This window comes from Columba livia, chromosome 9 (genome assembly GCF_036013475.1).
Source record: "Columba livia isolate bColLiv1 breed racing homer chromosome 9, bColLiv1.pat.W.v2, whole genome shotgun sequence".
Classification (NCBI taxonomy): Eukaryota; Metazoa; Chordata; class Aves; order Columbiformes; family Columbidae; genus Columba; species Columba livia.
In genome coordinates, this window is record NC_088610.1 from 12,860,878 (window position 1) to 12,884,793 (window position 23,916).

The 23,916-nt window shown below is 46.1% G+C and overlaps 1 protein-coding gene across 22 annotated transcripts in view; it reads left to right on the forward strand.

Annotated features, from left to right (window-relative positions):
- The window catches only part of TNIK (TRAF2 and NCK interacting kinase), a 159,461-nt gene that overhangs the window by 85,659 nt on the left and 49,886 nt on the right, over positions 1-23,916 (forward strand). For all 22 annotated transcript variants that reach the window (XM_065073861.1, XM_065073856.1, XM_065073865.1 and 19 more), the window contains 6 exons: positions 2,330-2,455; positions 10,629-10,739; positions 13,069-13,159; positions 14,522-14,652; positions 19,037-19,091; positions 19,833-19,911. In XM_065073861.1, the coding sequence (XP_064929933.1) occupies positions 2,330-2,455; positions 10,629-10,739; positions 13,069-13,159; positions 14,522-14,652; positions 19,037-19,091; positions 19,833-19,911 (593 nt within the window). The remainder of the gene's footprint in view (positions 1-2,329; positions 2,456-10,628; positions 10,740-13,068; positions 13,160-14,521; positions 14,653-19,036; positions 19,092-19,832; positions 19,912-23,916) is intronic.

A 23,916-nucleotide genomic window follows, 5' to 3' on the forward strand; every position in this document is an offset into this window, starting at 1 on the left:
TAAGCGAGCTCCAAGCCAGCATCTCATCCTGACCACATGCCTTACACTAAACCACCAAAGATTCCTGAGGATGATGCTTTGTTTAACTCATCGACGCTCTTGCTAATAAGGTGTTAGGGAAGATTGCAGCATAGAGGCTCTCAAATTACAGCACTTGATCAGCTTGGGCAGCTGCTGTCTCTGATTGGTTTGGGTTCATTTTCCAGGGGCTGGTCCTGCTTTGTGCCCCGCTTGTAGCGATGGATGTAATAGGATTGATCAATGGAGGCAAAGCCTGGTACCAAAACCTGGTCTGTGGGTTTTGTCGCTTTTGGGGTTGGAGTAGTTACAGCAGCTTGCTGTAATAATTCCTGTTTTCTTCCCTCCCTCGCTGCATTTGCTGGTGGTCATCACTGTCAATAGTCCTTCTTGGAGCAAGAGATTGGGCTGGAGACCCCTGAGCTTAGTCATGCAGGCACATCCTCAGGTCCCATCCTGACCTCCACAGCTCTGATGTTTGTGTTTTGGGGAGTATTTTTTGCCTTTTCAACTTTTTCCCACCATTTTGGATACTTCAACCTGTAGAGGGAATCAAGATAAAACCTTAGACCAAGTGTTCCTGTGGCTCCTCTCCATTTTTCCCAGAGAGTCAGGTGCTTTTATTTGGTCCTCCTGCCCTAATCTTCGCTGTTCTTCTCTGAATTCCCTCTGGAAGACTGTAGTCAATAAGTCACTTTCCATGGTGGTTTGGGAAAAAAAGCCATGTTTCTGTCTATGTTGGTGACACCTGGTCAGGGAGCATCACTCTTCAAGGAGTGTCTTGTCTTTTGCCCATTTGTAAAACTGAAGTCAGGATGAAGCAGGTGAGGGCCACAAGGCTAATAAAGAAGAAAAAAGAGATAATAGTCCTTCTGGTCCTTTTATAATAAAGCTCAGCAACATCAAAGCACTAACTGCTGCTCTACAGCGTGTGGAATTACAGTGAACTGGAATTTGGTCAGCTTAAAATAAAACCAGGGCATGTTTGATGGTTGTGAAAGCAAAGAGATAGGACATCAAAACGGGTATCAGTGTAGTTCTCCTGCCTCGTCTCCTCCAGCTTTGCAGACAGGATGGAGAGGGGCTGTGACAGCTGATGAGAATGGTGCTTGTCACCCGACTGAGTGAGTCTGGCAGAGGATTTATGGCCAAGCAGCATCTGCCTGGTCCCTGTGTGGTTTCACCTGGCCACCAAAAACACCTGGTGTCCCCAAATGTCTTCTGCTGCTTCTGCCCCTGGGGACAGGTAGGAGCGGAGTGTCAGATGACTGGGATGCACAGTGTTAGAGCACTTCTGCCATGCAGTGGTTTCTAGAAAACCATCTTCCCAGGCTTTTGATGGGTCTAGGAGGGTGTGCAGATGAGATACTGCAGTAATACAAGTATTGTTAAGCTTCAGAGCAACGCAAAACTGATGTAAACTATTATATGAATTATTAAAGGAACTAGTTTAAAAACATGGAGGAATGTCTAAACCACCAAAAACATGTAATCTGGCTCTGGTGCCAAAGCCTGGCAGTGGTGCACCTCTGGATGGAGAGCATATCTCCATGGGAGGGCTCAAATCCTGGCCAGACTTTGCTTTGCTCCTGCCCTGCAGATCACAGAATCACAGACTGGTTGGGGTTGGAAGAGACTTCTGGAGATCATCCAGTCCAACCCACCTGCTAAAGCTGGTTCATCCAGAGCAGGTCGCACAGGAATGTGTCCAGGCAGGTCTGGAATGTCTCCAGAGAAGAAGACTCCACAGCCTCTCAGTGCAGCCTGCTCCAGTGCTCTGGCACCTCAAATTAAAGAAGTTTCTCCTCGTGTTTGGATGGAACCTCCTGTGCTTCAGTTTGTGCCCATTGCCCCTCATCCTATCATTGGGCACTACTGAAAGGAGTCTGATCCATCCTCTTAACATCCACCCTTCATATATTTATAAACATTGATGAGATTGTTGCAGAATTGTATGGAAACCACATGATTTCTGCACCACATGAAGATCTCTCAGGTTCAGGGTTCAGAAATGCAATGGGCACTGTAGCAAAGCATGTGTTTTCTCCGGTTCTGCTCATCTTAACTTTTTAGTTTAACCCTTTAGTTGGTTTCCTTTCAGTTAGTCCAGGCTGCAGGCTCCCAGGGCTCCCATATCAGTTCCATGTTGCAAAAAGTGGCTGTAAAAATTGGTGCAAGGCAACTTAGGCAAGGTCAGTCAGAAATGGGGAGCTTGGAAGTTCACCCACATACAAAGAGAAATGAGAGCCTGTGAAGTGCAGCCCCTTAGGACCCCTGTTTTGTTTTGTTTTTTCTTTTCACTTCATCCCAGGATGAAGAGGAAGAGATCAAACAAGAAATTAACATGCTGAAGAAGTATTCTCACCACCGAAATATTGCTACATATTATGGTGCTTTTATTAAAAAGAACCCACCCGGAATGGATGATCAGCTCTGGGTAAGTTGCTTTCTTTTCTTTAAAATAACTAGGGTTTGATACAAATTATTTACTCTTGCTTTGTCCTCTTACCACCACCTGTATTGCACAAAAAGCCATATTTTGCATCTGTCTTATTTGAAGTTTTGGCTTTGTAAAGGCTTTTCCCACACTGCAAAATGCCTCTCCATTTTGCCTTAAAAAATCTTTGCAGACTGATGATAAAACGTCTGAATTGTCATTAACTACATCTTTGTTATAATATTCAATTGAAAATTATGCTATCCTATGAAAATAAATGCATCAGAAAAGAATGGTTGGAGGGAGCTGGGAGCGTTGCTGGGAAGATGGAGGCTGGGCAGGGGATGCTGGGCGCTCGTGATTCCTGCTGGCTCTTGAAGCTGCTTCTCATCTTTAACATTTCACAGAGCCAGTGCAGGCAAATAAAGAGGAGGAGGATGGCAGTGGGCAGGCAGGAAGATCTGTGTCTGCTCAGCCATTGCAGTGAAGATACCTCATGTTGCTGAAGGGCTGCAAGCTGCTTTGCCTTCCCATAAATCCCCACCTGCCTCCTACCGCTGCTTCCCTTGTCAGTGACTTCTTGGTTATTAATTCGATGTTCCCAGACCATGGAGGACAGAGTTTAAATCTGCCGTCTGTCTCCAGAGACAGACAGAGCATCACAGCCCACCTTCCTGTGGGTGCTCGCGGGGCCGGGCAGGGCAGCAGTGATTACAGGCTGGGGTTCCGGGCGCTGTCCTAAGGGGGATGAAAAATGTATACAAGTTAGTGTGCTGTATTCTGAGCTGAGCTTTGCTAATCTGGGCCTGCAGAGCAGCAGCCTGCAGCACCTATGGGCGTCTGACCAGCGGTTTGACACTCAGCTGGTCTGTAGGGCAGTGTTGAAAGGAAGGCTACCTTTGTGTTACCTCAAATATAATGACCTGGATGTTGTCCTGTAGTCTAAAAAGCATTTATTTCCTCATAGTCTTGTAAATCCAGTCAGTTCTGGGTTATCCAGTCAGGTTTGGGTTATCCGTGGCTGGTTTCCAAAGTGTTTCTGTACTGAACAAGATTGCTAGAGCCTCATTTTTCAGGGGTCACAAATATCCATGGTTCATCTGGGAGGCTGTGGAGATGCTGAAGGCAGCACAACACTCTTTCCTTTAGTTTCTGTATAATCTAGGTTGTATTTTAGCAAAAGGTTCAGTGCCTTCAGCTGTTTGCACCTGTGTCCACATGCCAGAGCATCGGGGGGCTGTGGGAACCAGGGGGACATTCCCCTGGGACAAAAATTGAGCTGATGGGCTTCCACGCTGCTTTGCTGCTCGAGACTTTGTGGTACACTGAATTATTAGCAAAACTTGGGGGCTTGGACTCCAGAGGCTTTTCCTGCTTGGGTGATGGGGTTATTTTTGGTGGGAACTTGGAAAAAACATGTTCTTTGCAGCTGGCTTGGGTTTCAGCAAGGAGAAAGCTGTCAAGCTAAGAAATGCCTTTTTCATCCTGTGAAATTCCATTTGGCTTTAGCTGCTTTATAATATATTTTTGTTGGTTTTTTTGTTGTGGGTTTTGGTTTGATTGTTGGTTTTTTTTTAAGGAAAATAGAAAACCAACCCACAACATTTCCCTTTGTGCTGCTGAAATGCCTGGGGGTGAAAACACCCCACCAACTGTGTGCAAAAGAACCGAATGGGGGAGAAACCCTCCCGGAGCTGGCTCTGCCCAGTTCCCTTATGCTGCTTGGTCTGGGCTTAGCACAGTCTGACCAGGGAAGAAGGGTTTAGTTTCCTTTTGTCCTCACATCTCCAGTGCAAAAAGCTCTTGGCATATACAAGTGTAGAAAAATGATGGGTTTTTTATATGATTTGCCTATCTAGAGGAGCCCAGACATCCAAAAGAAAGGCTCAGTAGAAAACTCATTATATTAAGAGAGGCTCTTTCATCAATTCCCATCATCATCAAACCACAGAGGATGCTGCACATGCTGTATCACCCTCAGATGGCCCAAGTCAGGAGGAGAACCTGGGTTTTCCCTGGTGGGTCACCCAGCTGTGCCAGGGGAGGTGATGTTCATCACCCAGCTCTCTTGCCCCCTGGCAAAGGCAGATTAGATAATCTGAATTTCCTTTCAGAACAGCTACCTCTCCTCTCAATTTTGGGGCTTTTCTTATGTTGCAAAAGCTGCTTTTCTGGCACTGGATGGTGCTGGGGTGTGAGGGGTTTTTGCCCAGTTCTGGGGCTAGTGAAGATATTAATGGGAAAGCTCCCTGACTGCAGAGGAGAGGTGTGCTGGTGTTGCTGTGTTAAATAGCTGTTGTTTCAGGATCTGATTGAATTAAGACTAGCGTGAACTCTATCAGTCTTTCCGTGCAGATAAAGACTTGTTTATTTTTCATTGGCCCTTTGTTGAAATAAAACGGTTTCTGATAATGCCCAAGTAATTCTTTTTATCGACATTCAGGAGGCTGATACGGAAATAAAAAACAGGGAGCTCTTTCAGTGGAGATTAAGATCTCTTGGAAACGTGGCAGGCTTCTGACATGAAGTATTGTCATTGCTTCTGCCGCCGTGATGAGCAGGTCTTTCGGTGTTGCTGCTCCATTCGGTAGCAGCCACTCGCCCTGAAAGATGAACTGATTAAACAAGCAAGTTTTTCTGAAATTAAAGAGCTGCATGGAGGATATTTTAGCAGGTGAAATGGAGATGTGCATCACAAATCAGATATATTAAGGAAACAAAGGAAGTAAAAGTCATAGGGACAACCTTTATGGAACATTTAAAAAAAAAAAAAAAGAAAAAATTATTGCTATGTTGGATAAAGTGTTACTTTCTGGGAGTGCCATGGTCCTTTGGGAGGGATTGTGCCCATCTCTAACCGAGACAATGGAGATCCTACCCCAGAGAGCCTGTGGTGCAAGGACGCAAAGAGAGGGTGGGCTGCAGAAATTGGGAAGGTGACCCAGGGGATGGTACAGACCCAGTTTATCAGTTAACTGCTGCTTTGGAGTTAAACTCACTAAATTCCCCTTGCATGTTTCAGATCTAAGCCATGGGCTACTAGGCTGCATGTAACTGGGTGGGGGGGTTGTTCTGAGATACTTTGGGGTTTTTCTGGCGGTGGGAGATGGGGCATTCATTAGAAAGTGTGAACTTAATGGGGGAGGTGACCTGATCCCAAAGCACCCCCTCCCCAATAAATCACCTGCCCAGACAGCTGCTGGAAGCTGCAGGCTCTTTGCTTCATTCCCATGCGTTAATACCCTATATAGATCCATGGTGCAATAGAGATGCCACAGTGCTGGACATTTGTCACCTGCCCTTGCTGTCCACTGAAGCCGTTAGTGGAGGAGCCCAACCATGTGTGGAGAGTGGCACCGGGTTTGGGGGGATTGCAGAATGTGGGGGCTGAGCGGTGGTTGATGGCAGCCTAGGGCAGAGCCCCCCAGGGCAGCACCCCCCAGTGTGTGGTCCCCAGGGACCATCGCTGGCTGCTGATGGATGGCTGCCATGGCAACCCTGCCTGCACCTGGAGCTGCATCTGTCATGACGAGGGAAAAATTGCTCATAGGCAGGTTGCCAAATATGTGTTCATGGCAAGCACAGTGGGGTGACCTCTGCAGCGGGTAATCTGGGCTAGTTTTGAAGACGAAGGAATTAGGGTGATTTAGGACCAGTCAGGATGGCACCGCTGCAGCCGTGCAGTGCTCAGGGCTGTCACCACGTAGTTGCAATGTGATTTTCTCCATGTCACGCCGTAGGGACCCATTGAGTCACTGCAGAGAGGTATGTACAGGGTCTCACTGGGGATCTGGAGAGCAAAAATAGGGGCAGGGAGGCTCAACTGAGAATAGAGCACAAGCCATCGAAGCACTGAGTTGTGCCCTTGCAGCTCAGAGCAGGATCGTTCTTCCTCTGCCTATAGGCACTGAAAAATATTTTTGGGCAGTAGCTGATACCTTGTATCACATGAATTAAATCATTGAACATTTAAGAGGGGACAGTTTTTGGTTGAGCTGTAATTGTCTCTAAGCCCTCCAAGCCCTGCAGCCCCAGGAAGGTGCTGGGGGAGCAGGGCTGCTCCTCCAGCCCGGGGTTAGCAGAGAGGCTTTCTGCTGCTGTCTGGCTGAGTAAACCCACGCTATTTCACTCTCACTCCTCTTGCAAGCCATGTCGGTGCTGTGAACACTGCAAGACTGCAAGCCCAGCTCCCTTTGCTGCCATGCCTAAGCCCAAAGCTTTTGCTCAGCTCAGGTCTTGTGGTGGCAGCTGCCCAGTGGCTCCCCAGGGGAGACGAATTGCTTGGCTGGCTCGAAAGGCAGGGCACAGCCAGGCAAGTCATTTATTTATGAATTTATTTATGAACATGCGCAGTTTGATGCTGCCATTGGAGAGGGGAGAGCAGAGCAGTGCTGGCCTCGCTGCCCTCACCCAGGCGTCCTGCGGTAGCGCCGACACAGGCAATTAAAACCTGGGCTTATCTTCCTGCAGAATATTTTAGTGGCTGCTTAATACCAACTTGATAACTATTTGTGTTTTCAGAAATGAGCATCAGCTTTTCTGCTGATCCACCAAGTGAAGGTCTCTGAATTTTCTTAATGCTCTGTCACTGGTTCCAGCTGCCACCATGTGTGTGATGTGGGACCCTGTTGCAAGGGAGATGGGCTGTGGGGTGGGATGAGAGACTTGCGTGTCCTGGGGCAAACGGGACTGTATTGCACCTGGATTCTGTTTACACATACAGCAGGAAAGAAGGATTTCCGGCAGCGTTTAGGCTGGGCCTGTTCTGTGCTTGTTTTCTCTGAAAGAGAAATCAAATTGTGGGGTGAGGAACAGGAACACAGAAGGCTTTGGCTTGCAGAATTTGGGTGGGTTTGGGGGGTTTCTGTGGACAAGCTGGAGTGGTTCACCATCAGCTGGACTGGGGTTTCTGTACTGGGGATGCTCAGGTGTTAGCCCTTCCAGCTAATGTACAGTGGCAGTGGGAACAGAGGCGTTACTGGCCCTTCCCAAGCTGGCAAAGGTGGTGGTTGAGTTGAAAGTTGCAAAGGCTCTTTAAACAAAAAAATTGAGAAATGGCAGGACACAGAGATTTACAGCTGCTGCTTCTGAATTTGCCTTGCTTATGAAGTTTGCTGTTGCTCTGATAGGAAGAGCTAAATAAATGCTAAATGAACTGTATTTAAAAATGCTTCCTCAATAATGGCCTTGCAAATTACATTTCAGAAGATGATCTTACCTTTAGCCCGTCTTGATGATAATTTTAATTATGGTTAATAAAAATTCAATCTGCATTTCAAGTTTATTGTCTTACCTCATCATGACTTCATCCTTTAACAAGATTGGAAATGATGCAAGTGTGTGCAGGGCAAAGCGCTCACCCAGAGACTTGGGACTGGTAAGAAGGATCTTAGTACAAGCGTCAATTTGAAGCCTTTCCTGAGTATACTAAACTCTGTCCTAACATGAGCTGAAACTTTTATTCCCTTTTCTCCTGGAAGGTTGTTTGTTTGTTTCTAACCTAAATATGCCCATAGGGTGTTGATATATTGATATTATGCCAGTATCTACCTCATTCTTCTCCCTCTCTGGTCCTTACCTCTCCATACTGTTGACAGCATACACTCATATTCCACAGCCATCCATCCCCTGGCTGGCTGAACAAGTCCTCACGTCCTCTGGGATGACCTGCTCATCTTCCTGTTCCTGCTCCAGTTGTGCATTCATTGTTCTTGGGCTCCATCACCCAGCCAGACACGCGGTGCTATTGGTGAGGTCTCACCTGGGCCATCAGTGTGACTCCTTGGCCATCATCTGTGTTTCCTCTCTTTGAAGGCTGCATTATATGAGCTGTAGTTGGGGTTTCTGTATCATCCCTCCATCTGAGGAGCAAAGGAAACTGTAAAAGCATGGGTGTCACAGTGCCTCTGGGTCACAGCTACCAGCTGTCCTCCTGTTCCACCCACACCTTCTAGAAATGGTGGTTTTTCACATTGGGTGTCCATCAGCCCTGCATTGCAGACAGAGATATTCAGGCAGCCTTGTCATCTTGCTCATCGTATCTTGGAGAATTCATGGCAGAGCTTTTGGGAAGTGTTGGCAACACGTGTGTGCTGCTGAGCCCCCCAGCCCCTGCCCAGCTGGACCTGGAGCTGCTGGTGCTGCCAGAGATCTGCCAGCGCTGGCTATTTCCTATGGATGTTACGGGACAGTACAGCTCTTAAAAAGCTGAGTTGGAAACACTTAGGATTCTTTCTCTTTACCTCTCTCTGTTTTTTTTTTTCTTTCATCTCCAGGACATTTCACAGTTGCAGATTAGGGAAGCAGCAGCAGGTGGCTGTGTTATTCACTGCCTGGTGCAAATTTGATCTTTGCTTTGTCGAAATCAGGGACAGGATAGAGAACTGCATGAACTGTCATGTCCATAAAGATAACCTGGCAAATTAAGGGGTTCAGTGTGTACCTTTAATGGGATTTCTTCCATGTTCTTTTAAGCCTTGTTATTGCCATACATAGCATAGCGTACCCTTCCTCTTCCTCCTGCTCCAAACCCCAGCGAGAGCCTGTGGATGAATGTCCATGGAGAGGGCAGCCTTTGGGGTTGGAAAGTGCTTGTGGCTGGCTCAGCTATCCAGGGTTTTCCTGTCTGTGCTTGCTGCCCTGGTATCCCAAACATTCATTTGATCAGAAACACGTGCAGACACTGATATTCCCCACGTGTCAATCTGCCAAAGCGAAGAAAGAGAGGAAAAGCAACTTCAAAACCGTTTGTTCCATTATTCCCCATTCAGTGAGCACTGAATAACTCATGGCTGAGCTGGATCCCTGGTCTCCTGCTGGGTTGGAACAGTTGCAAGCGCTGCAGCATCATCCCTCGCCTTTGCACAGGGCAGGCTTTGGCCGGACACACATCCATTTCTTGAAGCCGGTTTCCTGAGGTAATAGGGATATACAAATAATTTTTCAGCTGTCAGTTGAGGAAGATACGAGAAACTTAATATCAAAACCAAAGGTAGGGGCGTGGTCAAAGCCAACTAAGGTATAGTCTGCTCAAGTATCTTATTTAACCTAAAGGTTTATATCAGTACTCTGGATTTTATGATCGTTTATTTATCATAGGCTTTTAAATCACTGTGTTCTGGCAATTTGGTTAGAAGTAACCCTTCTGCCGTTTCTTTCTCTTCTCCTCTTGGCCCATGCTTTGTAATAAAGTGATGTCACTTACTTGGAGAACGTTAAATGCCATGTAAGCTTCAAGAAACTTTAAACATACACATTGGAAAATGTGGCAACGCATGACTTGTAAGGGAATATCTTTTAGTAGCAAGCTGATTTAATTGGAAAACATGGTTTCACATCTGAGAGAAACAATTCTGCAGGGCTTGGAGGAGGCTTGTTCCATACGTGGGCTGTGCTTGCTGTCTGGAGCAACCTGATGTCTCCTGCGTGCCCTGGGGATCCATGACATCCCTGGGAGCAGGTTCACATCCCATGCTATTTTTGTAAGGTTTATTTCATAGTTGCTCAATGACGAGATCACATTTGAACCTGGGTTAGGTGACTGTACTTCTGTATTAGATATTAGGAAACTTTGTATGTGGTACATGTGGTGGTGCCCAGTCTCATTTGAACCAACCCAAGCAGTAGGACACCAGCTGCAGCTGCATGGCAAGCTTGCCCTCGAGAAAGTCTTCCTGTTCAAAAAGATGGTCAAAAGCAAAGACCTCCTGGGGTTAAAAAAAAAAAAAAAAAAAAATTGAAAAGTATACCCATTTTTTAAGGTTGTGGGGAGTTTTCAGATCTCTGTCTTGTTGCCTTCACATTTTCAGAGTCTAAGAACTTATATGCAAGAGGTAGAGTTTTGCTTGTATTGCTGCTGATACTAAATATTGCTCATAAGCATAAAGTAGGATGGGGTCTGAGATTTCAAGGTTTGCAGTTTTCTTTGGTGATTTTCAGCACCGGACTGATTCCTGTTTCTTTTTTCACCATTAAGGCCATTTCAAGCCTTCCAAGCTCTTAATGTTTCATTTTTATAACAAAACCCACATGGATTAAATGTGGTAGGTTCAAGATTATGTCCTGGTGTCCCCACAGCAGCATTGCCAGTGTCAGGGTCCCAGCCTGGGGTCAGGCAGCCCGGAGGATGCTGTCAGCGTCATGGCAGTAATTGTGGTTTTATTGCATTTGGCAGCTGGTGATGGAGTTCTGCGGCGCAGGCTCCGTCACCGACCTCATCAAGAACACAAAGGGGAACACCTTGAAGGAGGAGTGGATCGCCTACATCTGCAGAGAGATTTTACGGGTACGTGTGTGGAGGGAGGTGGGTGTCGGGTGTTGGAGCATCGCACTCGGTGCTCAGGGTACACGAAAAGCCTTCAGCTCTGTGGGCGTCCTGGCTGCCGTGCTGCCATGGGCTGGAGCTTCTTCGATGCCAGTGGGCATGAGTGATTTGTGTACTAGTATGATGCATAATAAATAAGCCCTATTTAATGTCCTTTAGCTCTCTTAGTTCCCTGATTTTTAACCCTCTTTTTCCTTCAACAAAAGTGCCAAAGATTTGTTTACATTAGAATTACATTTTCAGAAAGGAGAGGACTAATAAAGTCGGTGGAAAGAGTCTTCATGGGTAAAAAGCACCTCATGTTTTATTAAATCCACATGTCTCTGGTTTTAATGAGGATGCTCTAGCTTTTATACCCACAAGATAAATATTTGGCTGGAACGTCTTAAAATGGGCTGTGCCAGAGTTTCATGTACTGGGGGATGACAGGTTCAGCAGAGACTTGCCTACATTTTGCACAACTGAGGTCAGGTGATGTGATCGTAATGGTCTCCTGACATTAAGATCTATCATTCCATGAACTGAGAAGAAAGCAGAAATATCAAACATGTGAAGGAAACCTGTAGAAGAGCCATTCAAGTGATGGGAAGAGAGGAAATGGCCTCACGTTGAGCAAGGGAAGGTTTAGATTGGATGTTAGGAAAAATGTCTTCACAGAAGGGGTTGCCAGCCATTGGAACAGGCTGCCCAGGGAAGTGGTGGAGTCACCATCCCTGGAGGGGTTTAAAAGACTTGTAGATATGTTACTTAAGGACGTGGTTTAGTGGTGGCCTTGGCAGTGTTAGGTTTGCAGTTGGACTTGATGATTTTCAAGTTCTTTTCTAACCTGAATGATTCTATGATTCTATGAAAGAAATGGAGGCAAAATGACTTATCTGGTGGGAGGTGTCTGACACTGCTGCTGAGGTTGCCGCTGGTGTCTGGAGGTGACACAGCACTTCTCTGTGTCCCCGAATACCACCATCACACCAGCATAACATGCAGCAGAGGCTGGTTCTGTAGTTCGTCACTTGTTATACAGACACTGCTTTCATTGCCAGGAAACTGCAGTTCCACGGGCTCATTTTAAATGTCTGAGTTCTGTGAGCCTACTTCTTAAAATAGTCCCTGGCAGCAAGTCAGGACCCAGCCAGACTCATGTCCCAGGGCCACCATCGCGTGTCACCGCTCATATTTTGGCTGTGTGTTGGGGCGGTTGGTTGGTGACCTCTGTAGGGTTTCAGCTGATGGAAGCTGGTGCTGCAGAAAGTGGCTTAATCCTGGTTCAGATGTCAGTGGCCAGTTGTAATTCTAACACAAGGCTTGATCCCATGTTGTTAAAGGATTTATTGAAATTCAGTGAAATTTTTGCTTTGCCTGCAATGCACAAAGGTGCCTCTAACCAGGTATAACACAGCTAAAAAAGGGCGCCCATACATATATAATCTGTTCCACATCATTGTCCCAAGGTAACGAGCATAAAATGTCTAATAACTACCAGTAGTGATAACAGAAATTATTTTCTTCCTCAAATATGAATGTTTAATGTGAAATGTAAACCTAATGCAAAATCGATTTTTGAAGTAATACATATTTTTCCTGAGCTGGCAATATAGGTGGATGTTACTTTGAAACTGAAATAATAGATGAATGATATAGAAATGTACCATGCAAAGAGCTATTAATGAGCTAATAAAAAAAGCACAACATAAAAACTAGTTTACCTTTAGCCTTTCAGACAGGTTTTTAACTTGAGCTATATCTCTGTTAGGGATATGTGCAAGTTATGATATTGGTATTTACATGGTAGCTTTTTTAATACAAGCTTTTCAGTGTATTGAAGTCCTGTTTATTGGACCGATATAACAAGAGAATTGGGCTTTTTCCAGTTTCTGGATGATGGAAATACAGAAAGGAGATATTCTATTATTTTTGCCACAGAAATTACTCCCTAAGGCAGGGGAGCACATGGGGGAAAATATGTCTAGAGCTGTGAAGGGGTTTGAGTTAATACAAGTTCCTGCAGAAACTGAAAGGTTGGATTTAATCTCTACAGAATTGATGGTTCCTATCTCCTGCTATGGGGAGGACCCACTGCAGCACATAGAGCCCATTGGTGGGTGTCTCGCTTGCCAGGCATGTCCCCACGTGTGACATAGGACAGGATTTTGAACACATGATAAACAAGTGCTCAAGTGCTTAACTCCGACTGTGAATCTTTCATTTCTGGAGCATAATAGGTTGAGGAGGAATGTCAGAAAATAACATGGTTTGAACTTGGATTCCTCTAACCTTTCTCTGAATTCTCTAGGGCTTGAGTCATCTACACCAGCACAAAGTAATTCATCGAGACATCAAGGGACAGAATGTATTGCTGACGGAAAATGCAGAAGTTAAACTAGGTAAGAGTGGGTTAGAGCTTGTGGAAAGTGCAAGTGGAGTGGTTGGAGAGAAGCAGCAAAGTTGACTTGTACATGACTTGGAGAAAGGGGATGGACACTAAGAGCTACTTAGTGTTTTTCTCGTGCCAGCCTCAATAACATGACCTTGGGTGTTGACCAGGTGCTGTGCAATAAACTGCCAGTGGCTGATGGCCAAGGTCTGCATGCAAAGATGTAATTGCAGTGGTGTTTCTGTTCAGACAGGTAGTTTGGGCAGCTCTGCCATCAGAAACAGGTTAAGCAATCAAGACCATTGTTTCATGACCCGGGTTAAAAATTGGCCTGTGTGCATCACCAGCCAGTATAGAAGGATGTTCCCTCACACCTTCCTATAGTGTCCTACAGGATCACAGTTTAGTCAGTTTAACGTCACATAATCCAGATTTGTTTTCTAAGCCAGTCTGTTAGGGAGAGCTTAATTTGCAAGAACTACTCTGAGTTTCATATGTGATGTTAGTCACCCTGGAGAATACCAAGCATTCACGTGAAGATCTTCTGGAAGACAGCAGATCAGCAGAAATGATGTGCTGATATCCTCAGTTGTCCAGCACGAGTGTTAAGGCTGTCTTTGTGCATTTTAATTTATGCCAGTGATGAAAGCTCTCTTACACTGGTAAAGTGAGGTGCAAGCCCTGTTTTTCCATGTCCCTCCTCTCTCTTTCCAGCAGAATAAAACCCTGGATTAACAGATGGCACCAGCAGCTCGTTTGGCTTTATACTGGTGAAGATTCTCCTCCAAGGGGAAATTCTCCAGGGCAAATCTCCAACCATTGTGTCGTGCAAAGTGAACTTAGTGGACCATAGAGTATTCGCTCATTGATTTGATTTCATCAGTTTTTGCTTCATTTTGCAGCTCTCTGCTTGACATTCCTCTATGGGCCTTTGTCCTTGGCCCTTAGTTCCTTAAGTCTTTTGCATTTCTGCCATTTCCAGCAGGAATTAGGTTGAAAAATGAGGCTTCTACCAATATTTGGCAGGCTTTAATTCACATGAGAAAGCATAGAACAAAGGCTGCAGCTTATTCATGTTGTTAACCCTGTTTCTCATTAGTATGAGGAGCTGTGATTTCTTTTCATTGCCTCCTGGCAAGGAGGAAAAGGCACAGGGTCTCTGACAAAACCTGGACATCAGATGATCAGGTTTGTCCTTGACTGACCCCAGTTGATCCCAGCAGAGATCAAACAGGAATGTCTCTGGCCATGTATTTCTCTCCTAACCCTGCAGGGAAGTTGATGTGAATTAATGTAATGTTTTACAGTCAACAGAATTGTTGTTCGGGTATTCTCCAGCCTTACAGTGTCCTGTTGTCTCTCTGATCCACAGTGGATTTTGGTGTCAGTGCCCAGCTGGACAGAACGGTGGGCAGGAGAAACACCTTCATTGGAACGCCTTACTGGATGGCCCCTGAGGTCATCGCCTGCGATGAAAATCCCGATGCGACTTATGACTTTAAGGTACCCCAAGAAGCATCTTCTCAATCCTTTACCTATCATTACAGATGTGATCTTTACAAAATCTAGCACACTCACAAATAAGGCAGGAAAGGAATGAAAGCTTATTGGTGCTTGCAGTGAGAGTTGTGATCATAAACATCTGAAGAAGGTGCTTGGTGTGATCTCTGATTTTATATCCCAGTACTGTGAACTCAAGCACTCAGGCATTTAGTATATTCTTGCAACTTTGCAAAATATGTTGACAGGTGGCATCATCTTGTGCTTTCTGGCTGTTGGATTTTGAAATGCCAATTCAGGTCCAACATGAATCTTTGTTGTGCGGTTCACATATCCAAATTTACTGTGAAGAAGTCTTTCCCCATGCTGGGAAAGGTGTCAGACCGGGGCTTCCTACCTGCTAGCCTGCTTTTCACTGCTGCATGTTTAAATACTACAGTCAAACAAGCTGTATTTGCTCTGTTTACTTTGCAGAGAAGTCAGGTCAGGTTTAGAAAGGGCAAAATCACATCTTCTGGCCTGGAGGCTGGTGTTCGCAGGAAGATCTGAAGGTTGCCACACAATCAGACATTCGCGGGGCTGACCTACTTTTCGCATATCTCCACTGCCTGCTTGAAGTTTATTTTTGGGTTGGAGGTAGCACAACGTTGCTGCTGAGCTGTAACGTGGCACAGAGCCCCGTGCCACACCGCTGGTCAGCAGGAGCGTGATGGGTCCCACCTGCCCATTCAGAATACTGGAAGGTCCAATGTTTAAAACAAGGAGAGCTTGATATATTTTATCCTGTCTCTGTCTTACTCGAAGTTTCTGGACACAACGTCTGTAGAAATGTCCCTTGGGTTTTTTGTCTCTTGGTTTTTTGAAAAGTCTAGAGCTCAAATTTCTATCTCCAAACCCCCTCAGGTCTACTGAATCCAGAGCAAAACGTTAACACCTGAGCTTCAGGAGGAGAAGCTCAGACATACATGATGCTCATGGTTCCTCTGTTCATGCACATGCTGAGAGGTCACTTTGGCAGGTGATGTTTAAAAAGGACTTTGAGACCCTATGGTGTGAAGCCAGGTAGCTGCTTTCTAGCAGTGGAACACTACAGTATGAGAGTGCAGATGCCCACCATCATTACACAGTTTGGAGTTCAGTTACCAATCACTCTGAGAAATTTTTGAGGGAGGAAGGATTGTAAAGTAACTGAGCAATGCTTCGGTATTGCAGCTATTTAAATGCATCCGTCAACTTTTGAACTGATCATTTTCCAGAGAGCAGCTCTCCAGTGTGAGTTCAAACTCCGGGTTACATAAATTGTTAATGATAAGGACATGTAGATACAGTTTAATCTGCAATTGCTTAATTCTCTTTGATTAACCAATTACAGCGGGCGTTTCCTCAGCTCTGCTGATGGCAGCGCATCGTAGCAGGGCTGAGCCCACAGTAGCTGTTCTCGCTGCTTCTCCACTGACAGGCTCTGACACTCTGTTTGATCACAGCTTTTTATTACAATTTTTTTTAAAAAAGGGACTGATACCTTCATAGGCTACTTTCTACCCTCAGAAATCTCTGAGGTTTTTCCTCTTTCCAGAATAACTAGGACACTTATTATGCCATTGAGTGATGTGCTAGTGCTGGGACCAGAATCTCTCTATTGTGCCTGAGGATCAAATGCTCGGGTGCTTGTGTCTCTGAAGTTGGCATTGACCATTTTCCCTTGGCTAGGGGTACCAAACAGAAGGCTTATTGCTGCTGACACACTCACTGCAGGGAGTTTTCGGAGCTCATGATGCGGGAGCCACTGGACATTAGTCCCTACCCCCTGATCACGTCCCTGCACCTGATGCTCCTGCTTTGAAGTGGAAGGAAAAAATATAAATGAAAGTTTTTTTCTTTTTCAAAGGTATGCAAATCAGATGCTCTCAGGTTTAGCCGACTGGCTTAAAATACTGAATACAAAAGATGAGATTTATAGGGTGAAAAAAAGGAATCCTCATAGGCTTAATCTGTTGCACAAAAAGCCTCTGATCTCACTGTTTTCTTAGCCAGAAAGAGATGCCTGTGTAATCTATGGAAGGAGATAGCAAATGCCTCCTCACAAAAATAAACCACTTTAAAAAAGAACCAATAGAAACCCCATATTGTTGAGGTTATTTGGTGTTTTTTTCTCCCAGCTGGTCCTCCTTTGTTGTTTAGAGATATCTTGTCAATAAGCTTAGAATCAAAATGGGGCGGGCGGTCGGGGGGGAAGCTTGCGTCCCTTCCCAAGTCAAGACAATGCAAATATATTAGCGTGGTGTCTTTGAACTGAAAAGCTTTTCATACCCAAAAATAAAAACCCCTCACCAAAAAAAGGAAAAAAAAGGAATTCCAGATCATTATAAAATGTGTGTTTCCCGCTGGGTTTTCTGTTTTCTTCAGGAGGCTTAGAGAGGTGATAATCCCTTTCTATATTGCTCCAGCTTTAAGATCACTTGGCATCTTGTGTATAATACTGGGCACTTCTGTATGGAAAGACACACTAGGAATTTGGAAGGAGTTCAGCGGCAGCCCAAAGGGAAGGGGTCATGCATGCTGAATCATGTGGAAAGACTGTGATAATTAAGTATGCGGTAGAAATCCCAGCTGACTAGAAACAAAGAATGGATGAGACTGTCCTGTGAAAGGGCTGGAAATAAGATTTGAGAGAGAATTTTTAAGCAGGTGCAAAGATGTGTAGCAAGGATGGCATTTGTTAAGGGAGATCTTAAGTTAAAAAGGAGGAAAAGTTCCTTGCAATTGAAAATCCAAGTGGTCTTTTCCTGCATGTTGTATGTGCGAAGGTGCTTGTGGTCCCTGTAGGCAGTCTCTAGCTCTGGCCAAGCTTTTGGGGCTCTTTGCTAGGAAAAACAATCTTTCTGGGACCTGCTCACTGTATTTCAGGTTTAGAGGCTTGAGGTGGTTTGAAAAGGGCAGCTTTTGAAATGAAGAAGAGAAATGAAGAGGGACTATGGGGATGTGGCAGAGAGCAAGATGTGAGAGCTGGAGGTGCAGGAGGAAGGGTGGAAGGCAGAATCCATCCTTGCCACCCTGAAATGTTCCTATTTACAATGTTTACTGGTTCTGATGTGCTAACTGGAGTTTAGCTCATGTCCAGCAAACATCAGCTGCAGTTACATAGCATCAGGCCGGTTCTGGTCCCCTGTGCACCCGCAGCTTCTGCCCTTGTCCTTGCCACCCTACCATCTCTGGCAGGTTTCTCCATCCCATGGAGGTGCATCAGAGGTTGCACTTGACATGAAGGCACCAAAATTAGTCCAGGTCCTTTTCCTTCTGCGTTGGGTGCTGGGTTGTGAATCATTAGCAACCCTATACACAGTGTCTAGAATAATGAATTTGCTGCTTTCTGCCAAAAAAACAAGTTGTGGCAGTGCTGTTGGGGAAGGTGCTTGTTTTCTCTTGCTGGGCACATACTGCCTCTGCCCCTGCTGCTGTCCAGGAGAGCCGAGCTGTCCTCTGGGGCTTGTTACCAGACACAGAGATACCGCTACAACTCATCAGGGGTGGTGGGGTGGGGAGGGCACACTGCTCACCACCACTCTCTGGCAGAGAGCTGAAAACACAAATGTCCCTGTTTGCAAGGGAGAAAGTGGAAGGAAGTGCAATACAAGTATGAAATCAGAGAGTTTTCCAGATAGGTGCGTTCTTTGTGCTCTGATCATTCAGGAGACGCAACCATGTGGGATGAGGAAGGTTTGGAAATGGGGTAAATAAAAGCACACGTTTCTCCTCCCACTGGCAAAATACCGTTTCTCAGGCTTACATTTAATGAGCAATCCATAATACAAGAGCCTCCTGAGGCATCTCAAGGGACTTTGTATTTTTAATCTATTCCAGTCAGCCTCTTTTTGATGAAACTGTATAAAATCCATCCACCTAGCTTTAAGCAGGGATCCTGCAGCCAGGTTTGCTGCTTCCCCTGCCTGTGAAGCCAGGGGGTGATTTGTCACCAGTTCATCCGGGAGCCTGCAGTTCATGCTTTAGTGCACAGGGCTCATTAAGATGCCCCAACCAGGGGACCTTCAGGTCATCAGCATCCCCCCAGGCAGTGTCCTCACCACCGTGACTGGGAGCAGTGCCGCAGCGTGGTGGCCATGACCCATGTCAAAAACACCTTGCAGGTTTTGAAATAAATCTTTGGATAAACTGTGGGGCTGGAAGCCTCCTCTAAAGCCTCAACACATATCAGGAGGATGAGACAAGCTCCTAAGGTGGAGTCTGGAGGCTTGCAGAGGGCATGGAGACCCAGCTGACAGGGCTGAGCCCCCAGGCAGAGGAGAACTGCACTTTGCTCCTCACCTGGTTCCCACTGCTGTGACAATGCTCCCCTGCATCACCTGAGTCCGTCTGCTTTCTTCTACAGAGCGACCTCTGGTCTTTGGGGATAACGGCCATCGAGATGGCAGAAGGCGCTCCCCGTAAGTAGATGCATTAGTCTGCTTTAATTAACCCGGGGTTGTAACGTGCTGGGGGTTGCTGAGCGCCAGCTGGCTCTCGGTTCTCTGCAAGAAACAGCATGCAAAGGTTTTCCCAAGCAACCTGGGCTTGCTGAGATGGAACTTCCAGGGTCCATTGGGACAAAGCTGCCAGGACAGTGTGGCCCAGGGGACAGGATGGGTGGTGAGCAAAGACACACGACCCTGTGTGACTCCTGTGGTGTCACTTGAGTGCTTTGGGACTCAGTTTCCTCTAACAAAATACACATGAAGAACAGGTGGAGGACTTCCAACTGGTAAAACACTGCTCCTCCGTGCTGGTGTTCCACTGACCTCCACAGTGACAGATGATGGCACACTGGGTTCAAGTGGTGCATCTGAAGGGGTCACACAGGTGCTTCAGTGTTGTCCTGAGGCCCTCCTTGCATACTGGTAAATGCAAATAAATGAATCAGACCACACTGGCGTGTGATGCAGCTGCACTGTGCTCTGGGTCTGTTGCTGTCAGCACCTGGCAAAGTGCTGGGGTCCCCAGCCAGCCCCTGGTGCTGGGCCTGGTGATGCTGGGGACATCAGCTCTCACCCGAGCTCCAGGCTGCTGCCGGGCCAGGGGTCGTCACTGCAAATCCTCCTGCTGTGCCAGTCTTATAGCCTCTTTTTAGGAAACCCAGGGGGTCTGTGAGGTGTTGTGCCCTGTTTAACGCCTCTTCTTTCACTTTACAGCTCTCTGTGACATGCACCCCATGAGAGCCCTCTTCCTCATCCCTCGCAACCCAGCCCCAAGGTTGAAATCCAAGAAGTGGTGAGTCTCTTTCTCAATTCTCAATGGCTCTAAAAGCATCCCAGGAGCAACATGTTTCTGCAGCCCGGGCGCACTGGGGATTTGGTGTTTATGTAGATTTGGGGGCTGCTGATGGTCTCTGGCATCACTCTGTGAGTGGGGTTTGGGTCTTGATCACCTACAGAGGGACAATTTGGCCTGAAGGAGTTGTGCCCCAAGGGATGGAGAGTTTCCTAGGCAAGCAGAGGGGAGCGCTCTCCGATGCTGCCATTTCACTGTGCATAGTCGGCTTTTCCAAGACAGTTCCTGAAGCCAGATGACACTTTGCTTGGCTTCCGTTTCTTTCCAGTCAGGTTCTGTTTTCAAGTGGAAACATGTATCCTGGCCAAAAAAAAAGGATAGTTTATCTTGAAGGCCCAGGAATGCAGAGATTTGTACTTAGTTTGGGCTTTATTTTAAAATTTTGCAGGAAAAAATACGTCACTGTTTTGAAAAAAATGCAGGGCATGCCAATAAAAACCTGTAGGAAAAATATTCCTGAAGCCCAGCAGATGTTGTTTTGTTACTGTATGTTCTGTACCAGTGCAGCTGGAGTCCTTAAAAACACTCATCTTTGGTTCAGGCAGTTTGCCTGCCCCAGGTTCAGCAGTGGTTTGGTCAGGAAAGATCTACCATATGTTAGAGAGACAGCATTGCACCTAGGTCCTAGGTAGGCTGAGCTTGTGGAGGGAAGTTTTGCCTTATTCCTTGAAATTATGCCTATTATCTTGTGGAAATTAAAAACAAAAATAGTAATTGGTAGGTATTGAAACCACTTTATGCCAAACAGCAGATATTTTGTTGCTGGGAAAGGAGCGAGACAGATCTTGGAGTCCTCTGCATCAGATGTGTGGTGTTGGGGTTTTAGGGCCAGCCTCCCAAAAACTCACCCAGGCTTTGGCAGGAGACGTCTTAATTTTGTCAGCCTGATCATCAGCTCCTCCGGTACCAAACCAGGAGGAGAGGGGCCTTTCCTGGCTGGCTCTGCAGAGGATGTCAGAGATGCTCCATCTCCTTCGCAGCCATCTGAGGATACACCATTAGTCAGCTGAGAAAATAGTTTATGTGCTTGTTTTCTGCCAGATCACCAGTCTCCTACTTCATTATGCTCTCACTGCTACAGCACAAAATGGATTGTAAGACTTTGGAGTTTATTTTTCATACAAAAGTGTTGTTTATTCAGCAAAGGCTCCCTCCGCCTGCAGGCAGAGGGGAGCTGATGAAAGCAAGTTTTGAGCAGAACATTTTCCCCATCTCCTTTAGGCAAAAATGGAGCTGGGCTGGAAGTTGTATTTTATTCCCTGCTCCAAAATACCAGGATGTGTTTTGTGCCGGCTGGGGTGTTGCTTGGAGCCGCCTTCCCCTCGTGTGGCTGGTGCCTGGCTCTGGCTTGCACATCTCGTGGTGGTTGGCCATGGTGGGGGATCTGCCTGAGGTCTGCTGCTCTGTCCAGGGCTGTGCTCTGTCCATGCCAGGGATGGCATCCCGGGGGCTTTGGGAGAGGGATTGCTTTAGAAGTCATAGTTTAATGAGGCTCCCTCTTCAGAGGAGCGTGATGCTCACCTGGCCTCTGCTCCCCATCCATGAGCAAGCAGGGATCCCTGGTCTCTGGCAGAGCTGGGACATGTCTATATTGAGCAGCTCAGACCTACGTGCACCTTCCAAGCTTTCATTGTAATGGGAAATTCTGAAGAACTCAGATGAAGCTCCAAGCCAGTACAACTCCACTGATTCCTTAAGAAAAAAAATTTTCAGCGTTTCTGGCAGGGCACCGGGCAAACGTCTGTCCTTGGCTCCTTTCTCAGCTGGAGGTTTTGGGGCTGGCCAGGATGGGTCCTGCAGCTCTGCAAGCCTGACCCAAGAAGACCGGAGAGATTTGACCAGCTTTCACAGTGGCTCTCTGGCAGTCAGTGGGATTGTTTTCACAAACACAGATCACAAGAGAAAAACAAAATGATGAAAGGTTCAACTTGAACCTTGAGTTCATCCTTGCTTCTGTGTGCAGCAGCATGTGAAGGTATACAAAGTGGGCAGAGGCACCTTTTTCTTAATGATACAGAAACAACAAAGTGACTCCAGCACCCATGAGGGTAAATCAGGGAAGGCCAAGACGGTAAACAGGCACGGTAGCTCACCAGACTGAAAATCCTGGAGAGGAAAATGCTTTTGTTATTTACTAAATCCTGGAACTCGCTTTTAAAATAGGGCCGTGTTCCTATGAAACTAAAGAGCCTTTGGTATAATTTTCTTTCCCAAGTAAAACCAGCCAGCAACGAAGCTTTATTCTCTTCTTCCCACCTTTTGCAGGTAAAATGAACTTAAACTTTAGCGCTGTCGTTCCCATAAGCACTCCCTAGCCTTGCCGTATCAGAGATGACATAACCTCTTTGTTAATGAGGTGACATTTGCACTGTGATACCACTTCTCATCCATGCAGCTGCAAAGACTTTGCAAACATTGATTTAAGCTTTGCAAGCCCCAGGAGCTCGGAGGAGCGTGTGGTTCATGAAGATGGGCTGAGATGTGCGATAGTGTCCTCCTGGATCAGAGCCATGGAAAAAGCCCTTGTTGTCTGCTCAGTCCCGCTAAGGGCTGAACTGTACCACTGGATGGGCTTGTTTTTTTGGAGAGGAAGATTTCAGGAAAACTGATCTGGTCCCTCTCCACAGCTGCTCAGCTGGCTCAAGGATGCAAAGGTGTCTCAGGGCATCACATCCCCATCCCCAAGAGATGGGCAAACCCACCATTTACTGGAGGATAACTTTTTTAGCTGTCTCACCTTTACCATATTTGCAGATGCTCTGGACCATGCATCCAGGTCCAGAGTCTCTCCAGCTTCACACCAACAGGGGAGAATCCTATTTTAGAAATGTGTTTTTTTTGAGCATCCTGTGGATTGTCCCTTCTGGAATACACAGAGACATGGGGTTTCTTGAGGCAAGCTGAGGAAGGAAGATTCACTTGTTAATAAAGCTGGAGGGAGGATTTAATTGGATCTTGTAGTGTGTTTTATTTTTGCATCTCAATTTGTGTGGATTAGCACTTAAAAGATAAATGACTTTTAGTCTGACAGCTTAGAACTAAAATCCCTGAAAGCTTATTGTTTTACTTCTAATGCAATTCCTAGTATCTGTTGGCTTCTGACATTAATTTACACTCATTTTCCTATTTGCTAAAGCAACATAGAATATAGTGTCCTGTCAACATCCATCTTTCTTGTAAATCCCTGTTCTCTTGGGTTTATAATTTGGTGAAATTAGTTCCAGGAAAACTTTTGATATGCAACACTTGAGACTAAGAGAAATTTGTTTATTAAGGATTTGGCTGGAATTGGTTTAACTGAGATTGAATTGAAGTGTTTGGGGGAAGGCAGGCTGTGAGGAGAGGCCTCTGCCCAAACCGTGCTGCCTGAAGAGCGTGTCCTGTTCACCTGGGTTTGTGACTGGGGAGACCAGGACCTGGTGGGTCAGTGATGCTGCTGGGATTCACTCTGAGAGAGCAGGGAAGGGCTGCGGGCAGCAAGCATCACCCAGAGGTTGTCTGATCAAGTCATGTCATGTTGGGTGGTTAAATCTGAAAAAGCACATCAATCTAACTTGTCCTACTCCTCTTCAGAAAGGTACATCTCTTGAAACACTGCCCAGGGCCATAAAACAGGAGAAATGGTCCATTAAAAGGAATTGCATTTATATCTGTATGTGTTGTCATTCGTTTCTACCTACAGTTTCACAGATCAGAAAGAAGGGAGGAGGAACACGCCCTTGCGTTTTCTTGGTTGCCATTGATGGCATCTGGCTTTGGTGATACCAGGTCATACAGATGGTTCCTACCTTTCTCCAGACTGACCAGAATGGTGGTTTCCCCTAATGGCACCACAAGGCCATTGATAGGAGTGTGCATGGGAATAGGAGGATAGGGTGAAGTGATGGAGGGCACTTGTGATGGTGCAGCTTTGAGACCATGCTGAGCATCAATAGAGAAGTCATG